The 12,592-nt window shown below is 45.9% G+C and overlaps 1 protein-coding gene across 1 annotated transcript; it reads right to left on the minus strand.

Moving 5' to 3' along the window:
• Positions 1–2,027: 2,027 nt before the first annotated feature.
• iqsec2b (IQ motif and Sec7 domain ArfGEF 2b) lies at positions 2,028–9,302 on the minus strand. Its single transcript, XM_040153418.1, has 13 exons — positions 8,592–9,302; positions 8,172–8,466; positions 7,660–7,977; positions 6,177–7,231; positions 5,897–6,058; positions 5,585–5,707; positions 5,281–5,447; positions 4,659–4,798; positions 4,363–4,488; positions 4,164–4,263; positions 3,897–4,058; positions 3,507–3,701; positions 2,028–2,858 (listed from the first exon to the last, which is right to left on the minus strand). Exons 1-13 carry the CDS (start codon positions 8,639–8,641, stop codon positions 2,845–2,847), a joined length of 2,907 nt encoding a protein of 968 aa, XP_040009352.1. The 5' UTR covers positions 8,642–9,302; the 3' UTR covers positions 2,028–2,844.
• Positions 9,303–12,592: the final 3,290 nt, after the last annotated feature.

Raw genomic sequence — 12,592 nt, forward strand, 5'->3', positions numbered from 1 at the left:
TGCAGTAGCAAAAGGGATAACACTTACACGAGGTCCACAGAAAAAAAAAAAGAAAGGGAAATACAGTATGTACCTGTAGGCTATGTTACATTCTTGACTCTTGTTATATTTTTTTAAACAAGGAGCCCTCAGCAGGATGCCAAGGCATCAGAAAATATAATAACAGATTTCTAAAGGTGGTAGGAGAGGGAGGATTAGAAGAAGGCCATTTCTGACTTAAGACATCACATGTGCAAAACCACAAAACCTCATGTAAAAGCGTGCTTCTTCAAAACATAGAAAAACACACAATGACTAAATCATGACTGCGAGGAAGTCAGCGTAGGTGCCCTGTATAATTATGAGTGACTGGCATCTTCCAAAATCCAGGTCTTTTTCCACAACCACGTTTTTTTCCTTTACTGGGAGCCTCCTCATAAAAATCAAAAATGAAACATTAACTCAGAGCCATTCTGTAAGTTCAAGTTTTGTTGATCACCGCATCTGAGAAATTGTGCCCGTTTGCTCGCATCAAACAAAACAGAAAACGAGGAATATTGGCGGTGTTCAAATTAATTTGAACAAAACTAAACCTCATTAATTATTTTCAACAATCAATAATACTAATTATTAAAAAGATGAACTCAATGGAAACCATGGTACTATGGAAATAAATCACACTTCACATATCAGAACACCCTCTAGTTGTTATGGCGCACTGAGGGAATTTATATGTGCATATACTCTCTATAACCATGTACAAACATCTGCTGATATAATTAATCACTGATCAAAACAATTATTGGACAATATTCATCATACTCATAGCAGGTATATTATAATATCAATAAAACAGCAAGAAGCTTCAGAAACATTAAAAATATATTATTGATTGTATCATTAATTCCCATACCCCACAAGGAATGGATTATAATCCAGGTGGCTCCTGTTGACATGTAAAAGACCATTAAGCAAAAGACTGTCAGGAAACCGTGCACTGGTTTAAAAGTTTAAGACGAAGCGACATATCTGAGGTCTTCTTTAGAAAAAAAGATGCCTGTCAGCAAAGCGGAACCTGCAAGAGTGGACAGAGACATCATGAAGCCAAGTAAATTATTGCGAAGTCAAGGGACATTTTTTTTTGCAACTCTCTGCTGATTAATGCCAAACTCCGCTGGAATGCTTTCGGTGGTTTAGTCTTTATTTACATCCCAATGTAAGCAGCTGGATATATATGGTCTCCGTGTTTCCAGTGTCACATTATCACATCTTGGCACTATACATGTAAATAGTCTCATACAGAATCAACTAGACTTCAGACAAATACAACTGAGGCAAAATACCTAGATATAGATTTAGTTTCATCTTAAAATGTATGGCTATAGACTTTTTTGACATTGTGTATGGAAATGTGAGGGGTGTTTGATCCTGTGGATGTGCATATCTTTGTGTTTTTATGTGTGCAGGTTTCAAGGATTTGTGCACATGCTATTTAGCTCTAGCTGTGCTTTTTATCTCTACCTACATATGCGGGAAACGGAGGTGAAAGTAACAGAGACGAAGCAAACTGCGTTTCCTCTTGTCACTTGCGCTGCTGCTGTTACTTTCTGTCCTGGCAGACTTGGTTCTAGCCCTAGCTCTGCCCACCTCCCCAAATCTATCATCTGACCTCTGACCTCGGGGGCCCCACATCCTGCTCACACCACGGTGCTTATCCGGTTGATAGGCTTGGATTTGGAGCTGCCCCCTGTACCTGTTGCTCCAGCCCCCGTCACCTGCGGCCCCTGCTGAGGCTGCCCGGGGTGCTGGGGGGGGAGAGGGGAGAGAGGTGTAAGAGGGGTAAGGGGGGACGAAGGGGGGGGTAAAGGGGAATGTGGTGGGGGAGGGGGGATAGAAGAGAGAGGAGGGTACTGGGGCAGATACTGGGCGGCGGAGGCTGCGTGATGCGCATTGACGGAGGCGGATGGTAGGCTGTGGGGCAGAGTGCCGAATATGAAGTGTGTTTGGTGGGTGGAGTGGCTGGCTGGGTGTGGTGTGTGCACGTGTCCGGGGTGGGTTTGGGAGTGTGCGTGGGGGTGCGGGTGGGAGTGAGACAAGGTTAGTGGAGGTTTGGTACCAGGGCCGCCGCCCCCTCTGACAGAGTGTGTGGGCTGCGCGTGGTAGAGGGCGAACTGAGGGTTCTGGGAATGTTGGGAGAGAGGAGAAAGGGGGGGGGGACATCCCACCACTATGTTGGCGTAACGACCCGGAAGCCCATGCTGGGAGAGCTGGGAGAGATGGGCCAGCTGCGGGTGCAGGATGTGTGGCGGGCCAAGCGGTGGACGACAGGGTAGCGGGCCTCTCTGTATAGTGTGGGGGGGCACACCTTGCGAAGGAGGAGGGACAGTTTGGATGTGGTAGCGATGGTGATGGTAGTAAGGTGGTGGGGGCTGCACAGTGCCAGCATGACAGTACTGTGCGTGCAGCGCCTGGATTTTGGAGGGCCCCCCCTCCAACTGGCACAGAGATGAAGGGGAGTGAGGAGGGGGCCCTCCCGTAGTCAGTGGGGGGACAGGTGCGGGGTAGGGTGGCCCCGGTGGAATAAGGGGCCCTGGTGGTTTGGCGCGTTTGCTGCCGAATAGGGAGCCCAGGAAGGAGCCGCTGTTGTTGTTGCTGCTCCCCACAGGGCCGCTCCCCGCTCCTACTCTCTCTACACTGCTGGAGACTCCCCCAACTCCTGTCCCAGCAGTGGTATGTTGCTGCCCCGGCCCACCCCCCACCCCCGTTCCGGGGCTCAGGATGGGGCGGTGAGGCCGGAAGTCTTCTGTTCCGTAGCAGCCAGGGAGCACACCTGGCACTGCATAGCGCTGGTGAGGCTGTGGGCTGCTAATGATGGAGCCCTGGGAGGATAAAGTATCATCATGGTTTCAGAAAAATCACTGGAGGTTTGCAATATAGCCCCTGTTCCCACTTACATCATCATAGACAAGGATTATTTGTATATGGAGAGGAAAGACATGCTTGGGCAAATATGAATGCTCACAGCCATGCAAAGGGTGTAAGGGTAGGACAGGTGCATGTGGACACAAGCACATGCATGTACACATGCACACCATGTATATGCACACTGTACACACACTGAGCGTGCTTAGGAAGATAAAGCACCACTGAGGGGAAATGTAGGTCTATCAAGGGTTACAAGTCTACATCTAGTCTTACTGAGACTTACTTCCATGGTACTGTCCAGAGAACCAACACTGTTCCTGCGACCACGTTTCCCTGAACCCCGCCAGGAAGAGTCAGGTTAGCAAAGAGTGAAAGGGTTGGTTTTTTTCTTCAGGTTTTTTTTTTTTTTGCTTTTTTTTTGTGCTTATTTTTCAGAAAAAGATAAGAACTGCATAAGCTGTGTTTGAATGTCAGTGAGAAAGAGGAACAGGATGTAGCAATAGAAAGAGAACAAAATCATTGTAGGAGCTCTGCTACCCAATTCAATCCAGCTGCTAGGAAGGAAATGAATTGGCCCTTTCTCTTTGGTACTGTTGTCTCACCTGTCTCCGATAGGTCCCTGAGAGATGAGCTGAGCGCTGTGCGTTTGAGACCCTCACCCACTGAGCAGTTGTCATCAAAACTTGTCCGTCCCAGGGTGCCATTCACAACATCGCTCTTCACACCCACACCTCCTCCAACCACACCTCCAGTCAGCAAGCTGGGCCGCATCACACCTTTCTGTTTCTCCAGCTCCGCTGTAAATAAACACAGGGGGCACGGGGGAGTTTTAAATGAGAGAGGGCCACAGCACTCAGAGGAATAAGCCATAAACCAGTTAAAACAAACACTCAACCACCTCTCCATTTCCTCATAAACAGACCCATACAGATCAATGATACGCCTTCAAAAAGTTACAGTTCACAGAAATGACCAGTAGATGGGGTATTTACATTCAACTCTATACTTCTCCATCTCTTGCACTTCAGAAATGCTCTCCCTGAGGTCGCTAACAAAGCGGGTGCGGTCTTGCTGACTGGGTGCCATAAAGACAATAAGAACCTTCCTCTCCCCACCCAGGACTGCTGAGGTCAGGCGGATACCATGAGAGTAGTCTAAGAGACGCAAACAGAAAGAGAGGGGGAAAAAAAAAAGCCGTAATCATCACACAGGGTAATTAAGAATAGTTGAAATGTGCAAAAGGACAAATGGTTTCTTACATGAGTTCTGGAACATGTGCACTTGCATCTCAACCAGAGGGAAAGATTGTCTGAAACTATAAGTCACTGAGGTTTTCTTCTTCTGGAAGATTTTGGTCACCTGGTGCACAACATAGACAGGATATTTTTTTACAGGGCTTTCATACATTATGAAAGTACTTCATAATGTATTGTCTGTGTTGATGAATGCGAGTCTTACCACCAGAAGGTCATTAAAGAGGAAGACCTCTCGTTGGTGCACTCCTGTCCTCTGAGGTCTATTGGGGTCAGGCACCTCGTAGAGCTGGCAGCAACACACCAGCCTACGATGGGGAAGGGACAGCACCTATACAGACAAATAATCAAATTTTTAACTAGTGGTGACAACACATCGCAAAACCCTTTATGTTGTCTTCTTCAGTTACAAAATTGGTTATAACTCCACACCCTCTTGACACAAAAACACTAATAAATCAGAAAATGTTATGAATTCTCAGTGTGTCTCAGGAAACTCACAGGCTTCTTGCCCACAATGACTCTCTCCACCGCCTGCACTTGGGACACATGGTCATCATTGGTCCGTAGCTCCCATTTCTGTATCCGCTGGTAGATACCAACAAGCAGGTCCCTGGGTATATCCTGACCATTGTCTACGCCTTGAGTGGAGACAGGGAAAAGCGAGGGTTAAAGGAAATGATGTTTGTCAAAACTGCTCTGTACAAGTCACAAATTATACAGTTTATCTAACGGGGAAAAAAATCTAGTGATATTTACAGTTTTCACACCACAAGAGGGAGCAAGACTTACTACAAAGCTGATAAATACATACTACAAATTCTACTTGCTAATCAAATGCATGCAAATGATAACAGGCCCTTTCATCATAAAATGCATTTGTCTGTTATGTCATGTGCTGTGATTTCTACAGATAATCCTTATGAACACTTCTACCCAAACACCATGTTTAAAAACCCCATTACACACTTTGAGTAAAACTGTGTGACGCATGTTAAAAGGGACTTTTACACAGAGTTTCTATAAATACAAAATGTTAAATCATTAATACTGCCTGATAAGTGTTTCATAAAGTGTATGTATCAAGTGTATTTGTATTTTTTTTTCTTCTGTCCAGTAGCACCTCTCAAATTCTTGATAAAATCCTCTAATTTCATCTTCCTCTCGGCTTTGACGTTGGGACTGTACATATCTGTGTTGAGGAGGATTATGGCAAAGGCCAAGATGAAGATGGTGTCCGGGTTCTGGAACTGCCGAACCAGGGTCGGATTACACACACAGTATCTCTGACTGCATAAGAGACAAAAAACAACCTGTTCAAACATTTCATTTTTTCAAACTTCGGCCACAGTGGCTGAAAGTGTATCAGTCAGCAATCACTCGGGCTTCTCTGTATAGTAAACCCACTGTATCCATCACAGACACACCTGAAGGCTTCTATGAGCCTCTCCACTTTTTGTGCTTCTCCCTGAACTTTAATCTGAGCCTGGAACTTCCTCAGAGCGTCATCCAGGTCCATACCTGAGAAGTCCATCTCATCCACCACACAGCTGAAACACACACAGCAGAGGTCACAGTTTAATTTCTCCAAATCCACCTCATCTCTTCCAAGTAAAATCCAACCATCCTCGCGGGTCGTAAATCATCTTAAAGCGTTGGCATGAAGAATGTGAGTTGAAATGTGGTGTGCCCATGTGCTAATCTGTGTTTGGACCGACTTCCTATACTCCCATACTCACTCTAAAACATCTTTGTTGAATTGTTTCTGTCGGTTTCCCAGGAACTCTCCAATCATCTGCCTGCTGAGGCCCTTCCTCTCTAGGATGAAGCGAGCAATCCCAACTGGAGTATCAGATACAAACCCTCTTTCAATCAGGTACTGGATCCCTTTCTCTGGCTTCCTATGGTCAATGAAAAGTGAATGCAAACTTTCTCACTAAAATGTCATTAGTGTAATGTATGATCACCGTCAAAGCAGTTTACTCGCAGGTACTTTTGCTTATTAGTGCTACATCTTACTTGTTGAAGAGGTTGAGACCAATGCGGTACTGGCGCCTCTGCACCACATCACTGTTGAAGGGCGGAGAGTCCCAGCTATGGCGGCTCTCTCTCTGGTAGGTTTGTTTGCCCAGAGGAGGTAGAGGCTCCCGGAGGCTGTCCTGAGATGAGGAGCCCGAGCTGCAGTTGACTGTCTCGTTTGAGTTGGTGGTTGAGTTGAGTGAGTCATTGTCTCCGTCCGAGCAGCACGGCTGCTCCAGGCCACCGGGGGGCAGAGCTGTAGAGGAGGAGGAGGAGAGTGGGGTGGTGGGAGGCTGCTGCGGGGAGGAGGAGGATGAAGGTGTGTCTGGGTACTGATGGTGGTGGATAGGATGGTGGTGATGGTGGTGGTGAGCCGCCACCTGGTGAGGGATATGTGTTGGTATGGGTCTGCCGGGGGCCCGAGTCTGACCCTGGGCAGCTGCTGTGGATGACGGGCGGGTGCCTGTGTTGGGGGAGTGTTTGAGGGTTCCCTGAGGGGAGCCCGCTCCTACCCCGGGCTCCTGCTCATAGACCAGCTGTCTGCTCAGGGAGCCCCGGTCTGAGCGGTCACTCATGTCCACTGAGCTGTCGCTGGGCGGCTCAATGGTGAGAAGAGGCAGATGCGCGCCCCTCAAACGATAGTCCCTGCACTCGGTGCATGGGGTGCTGCGCCGACTGTTACTGCTACCCCCTCCCTCAGTGTCCCTGCTGTCTTCACGCCCTCCCACACCACCGCCGGGGCCCCAGTACTCTGTATCTGTGCTGCTGGGTGCTCTGTCAAGGGACAGGGGGGAGGACGGCATGCCATCATCCATGTATAGGGTGACGTCACTGTACGAGGTGGCTGTACTGTCGCCATGCATACTGAGTCCTCCTCCAGCTCCCCTGGCTCTTTCTCCCAGACCTCTTTGGGAGGATGGGTTGCTGCTGCTGCTCCACACACACTCCCCAAAGTCTTCACTTATCCCTCCACCTTCCCTGCTGCCCTCCTGGGAGTCATCGCGACCAGCGCGGCAAGTAAGGGCATCATCTATCGAGTCAGCCAAGGACTTGACCTAGAGGAAATACAGAGTGGGATAGGAGTTAGAAAGACGGAATACACAGGTGCACCGCCTGTTCCTTCCTACTTGAGCATCTCACGTGTCGGAAAGTACAACTCGGTATAATAGGGCATTTGTTACGTGTCTGAATTGGGTGAGTAATACAGCAGATCTACACATAAAATTCTGTGTCAGCAGCGTGCTTTGGGTCAGAGGCTGGTGGTGCAAGGTAAATAAAAGACTAGCCTTTTAGTTTGCATTGTCCAGTTGTTTGATGGGTCAGATTTTGGTGAAGTTTTGCTTTTCGCTTTCTGTTAATTTCTACTCTGTCTGTTTCTTTCTTTATATATAAAGACTTTTAAGACTTTCGTTATAAATAAATGAACTTGAAAGGAACTTAACTTTAAGGCACATCGGAAAAACAAAACCCACAGTAATGTTACCTGTTTGGAGAAGGAGTCCTCTAAGTGGGTGTAGTCTCCTGGGCGGTCTGTGTCAGGGGAATGTGGAGGCCCTATGGCCACACTGTGGGTGAAGTTCGTCTGTGTCTGGGCCTGCTGCTGAGGCTGTCGCTCATCAAAGGAATACTGCAGTCTCATGTTGGACAGGATGATGCGGCGTGTCATGCGGCTCTCTGAAGCGGAGCTCCTGAGGCGCTCAAAGTTCTTGTTCATGCGATACTGTCTGAAAGCTGTCTGAATGGTCCGAGCTGCTCTGCGACTTACAAAGGAGCCACCGTACTTTCTCTCCAGCATCTCCACCTGGCAAAGGGTGCGGGACAACACAACAGGGAAGGACTCAGATTACACATTCACTGTCTGGATGTTTTGCATCCATGATTCCCAACTGAAAGGAATCCATTATCTACAGTGCTCACAGGCTTCTAGGAAACTCCAAAGAACACAAACATTTGCAACACAAATCCTCTTATCAACAGTATCCTCAGCACTGATACCTTCTTATCCTGCAGATCTGTTGAGAGTTCATAGCTGTCAGAAAGGGCCTTGCATCTCTTGTTCTCCTCTTCCTCTTGCTTGCGGAGAGCCAGACTCGCAGGCTGGTGGCGTGTTCGTAGTGCCCAGGCCAAGCTGGCTGAGCTGGAGGGAGCCACGCAAGAAGGGCCCCTGGTACCGGAGGGTGCGCTGCTGCCGCTGTCACTGTAACGTTCTGAGCCGCGTAGGTAAGGCGTCTGGCCGAAAGAGCTGTCTTTGTGGGTGCCCGTCTCTGGACACTGGGCCTCCCCTTCCACACTGCAGAAGAAAAGAAAAAGAAGATGTAAGAATCAGTCATGTCAGTTGCCAAACACTTTGAAGTGTGTTAAGAGCAAACTAGAGAATAAATGATAGTACTAAGGAGTTTACATATAAGGACTTACATGTAGAGTTTAGAGCGGCGTGGAACTAACCATCTCTTAGTGGAACTCATGGTGAAAGTTTATCACTGGTAAATTGCTATCGCCTCAAGGCAGTGCCAGATCCTGACAACATTCCTTGCCTGTATCATGCATTGATGATCCAATAGACATAAATGTCTCTGCCCTCTATCTTCTTCCTTTAATGAGTCCAGAGTATGGGTTAATATGCTACTACGTTTAGCCAAGCCTTGTAGTGTTTATGCACTGCATTTTTCTGCTTATCACTGTCTGGTTCCCTCCTTCAGTCGCTGTCTTTTTCTCGGTGAATGCTTGTCTGACAAACGCAGCATTGATAGCATATTTTGAGAAATGATCAAACACCCAAACACACTCCTCCACTGCCACATACCAGCAACACCATAGTGACAGGAAAGACTAGGTTGTTGTGTTAGCAGCAGGTGTAAAACAGGCACCTGCGGCTCACCCTGACATATCAGACAAAAACGCATGCAATTAACATCTCCTCCCAGATTCACTCTAACTCAGTCTATCACAGAGAAGTAATAGAAAGCAGCTAAGATTTGTAACCAATTCGCCAATAGAGTTTGTCAGGACACAAACAGAATCAATCCTAATTGCAGCCAGCATAGTAATAATCACAAAACTTATCAGGATTCAAGTAAGTCCAAAAATCCTCCAGAGTCCTTTTGCCCAGACAAAATCCACCCCGAATCAATGACTCAGTGAGTGTTTTGGAGAACAACTACAGTCACATGCTCCTGCCTACATTTCCTGCTTCCTTTAGCCGCACCCCCTTCTGTTAGCTGTGCCCTGTCCCATAAAAAGGCAAAAGAGTAGATAGCCAGGGTCAGGGATGTGTGGGAGCACTACATTCAGCACATGAAATAGGCAAATCTTGTTGGTAAAGAAGTGCATGTGTGGTTTCTCCCTTTGAGAGTTTAGGCTCTGTATGACACATTAATAAAGATGACAAAAGAGGGACTGAAATGGTGCCTTGTTGACTTTGGCCATTTTGGCTTTGAGTGAGTCAGCTGATGTCCAGATCACAGAGATTTCCTGTGATAGTGTTTAGTTGGTAAAAACAAGACAAGAAGGAAAGGCCCTCTCAGGGAACAAGGAAATGACTTGTGGGTATTTTAATTGGTTGCAGTTTTGATCTTATAAGTAATACTACTGAAATGCAAACACCGCATTCAGTTCCTATACCAGCACAGAGGGGGAAATGTTGTACAATGCAGGGTCTTTCAGCAGGACATCCTGCGCCTTTACGCAACACATGACCTGGCTAAATTATAGTTGCCTCTAACAATAACACTGAGGATAGCTCCATTTTGTTGCATAACACCAGTCATGCAAAAGCCCAGTAATAAAAAGAAACAATACTGACATCTACAGGAATGCACATATCACCACAGTTGAGCTAAGTTGTACATATTTAACAGCAAATCCATGTATGTATATATATATACTATTTGCAAGGAATTCATCACAACAGTAACAAGTTGCGCTTTGTCTCCATTTTAAGTAAATCAATTACGAGCAAGAAGTTGTTCTTCCCCTAATTTTTTTTTTCTGTGCAGCTTCATTTATCATTCCTCCTCCTCTGCTCCTTAAATAGAGAAACTGAGAAGAGGGAGGGGGTTGCTTGGTGACGGTTGCTGTGGGACCTTTGTGGGTGGTGAGGCAGTTGTTAGGATGAGAAGCGTAGTTGCCATGACAACGTATTGACTGTCATCACCATTGAGGTGGGTGTTGAAGATGTTCCACAGGTTGTGAATGACATAGTACATAATACCTCTCTTGTTATGTTAAAACAAACCACAGTTAAAATAACATAATATATCTATGCAGAATGAGCCATGCAAATACAGTATTGTCTAAACTTGTTAGTTTATCAAAGAGCGGAAGACTGAATGAATCATCTCACTTTTAGTGGCTATTTACATATTGCCTTGAATAAACTGTGTGAATAGAAAATTCTTCTTCAGAGCTGCTCGAAACTGTTCCTTTTAAGGAATGGAAACCAGCCACATGAGTGCCTCTGCACAGTGCCAACAGGTAGACGCAGGCCGGGACTCCGGCACGCTGCATCCTCTCTGCCATCCACATCAGCAGGCACAGATGGTATTTTCATTCAACTGAGTCACAGAAACCTAAAATACATGCACACAACATTAGGGAGCCACAAGCCTGGTTTCATCAATCTGTCTTGAAAATTTGTAGCTTATTCTTGGACTGATTTTACTTCTACATCCTTATAAATTTCAGATGTCATCTGTTCACATCTCATAAAGAAGGAAAATCTAAATATTTCAGACAAGATTGACATTATCTCTAGTGGTTCAACCAACACTGAATCAGAGATCAACTCTATTGATTATGTGACAGTATCCACAGTGATTTTCATCTCCAGTCTATCCACTGCAGGACCTGTGCAAATATCACACAGATATTTCTTCTTCTGAGAACTGGGAGGAAGATTTTCACATTGAGAGATACCTGTTTAAGCTCTCCAAGTTTAGTGAAATATAAATTCATTCTGTTTGTTTCTGCATTATTTTTTTTTCCCTGTGCAAAGCCCTGCAACCCACCTCCAAGCTTGCATGTATCAAATCAAAGACTTTCAATTGGTTTTGCCCGCAGCAAGAGCCAGGCAGTAATATGCGGTGAGACAAGGTGAGTAAAAAGTTTTTTAAAAGTTTGTTGTATAAAACATGAGTGTGGCCATATCGCAGCTGACATCTGCACCTCATTACTTATGTAAGAAACCCTGTATTCCAGTTACAGTGCCAGAGAGAGGTTCACTGTAGAGGCTCCCTCGTAAAGACCAGCCCAGAGTTTCACTGACTCCAACCATTTAATTGGAGCTGAAACAGATGGTTGGGCTCAGGAGTGCTAACGCCGATAGTGTTAAAAGAATAAAAGAAGTGGCCAGGAATTGACAAGAACTTCGATGAGAGAAACTGAAAAGTGAATGGGAGTATGCGCAGTGAAGTACATTGTCAACCCCTGGCTTCTGTCCCTCTCATATAATATTGATGTGCTGACAGTGTTTGTGTTGAGTTTGTGTTTGTGTATGTGCTTGTATGAAAGAGCGGCCGTAGGTCTGACGGTGCCATCGAACCCGCTGCAGGAGATGGAGACCGGGGCAATAACCTCTCTGCTGCCGGCCATGGAGATGCCGATTACTGCATCGATCTGTCTGTCGACTCTTTTCCACCTGAGCCCTGACTCAGTGTAGTTCCCTCATATCCGTTCTAATTCCTTCATCTCCCACTTTTGCCATTTATCCCAAAGCTCGTTATCAAATATAGAGTACATAACCCCAAATGTGGGCTATGAATGATAAAGGAGGCAGAAGGGCCTTCAGCAAGATCCAAGCTAATTACTTTGGTGGTGTATGATTTTATAATCTGACTGACTATAAACTGCAGCCAAAAGAGATCAAAAACACAACTTTAGAAAATGTTCTCTCCATCATGAAAATAAATCTACTACCGGAACAGTCTGCGGTCTCTTTGTCACATGTGATCGCACTCTTTCAAATGGCCAAACTGAAAGGAAACAATAAAAATCATTCACGGATCAGTTCGGAGCATTCCTCAACCGCCAACACTCTCCAGACACTTCACTGTCTCAAGCTGTGAGCTTCCCATCACACACACAGACACACACTGTTCACTTCTTTTTATGACCCAGACCCTCCAGTTTAAAGCTCAGTCAGACTCTGTGGTTTTGGCAGCAGAGGATGCAATTTCATGTTAAACTCAGGTAGTGAATTAACATTTAAAAGTCTTGTATAACTGTATTGTTTGCGGTGCTCCAGAATGATGTAGTTGAAAATTGGCGGTGTTCTGTCAGCACAAACTTACCAGATAATCTCTGGCACTGAAGCAAGGGAGAATGAAGAGATAAGTCTTGTATATACAGGCTTGTAGACAAAATAATGTAAACTCTCACTAAAAGTGGACTTCTCCTTCCTCCTTTCTAGGTATAGTAAC

This window comes from Xiphias gladius, chromosome 18 (assembly GCF_016859285.1).
Source record: "Xiphias gladius isolate SHS-SW01 ecotype Sanya breed wild chromosome 18, ASM1685928v1, whole genome shotgun sequence".
In the NCBI taxonomy this organism is placed as follows: domain Eukaryota; kingdom Metazoa; phylum Chordata; class Actinopteri; order Istiophoriformes; family Xiphiidae; genus Xiphias; species Xiphias gladius.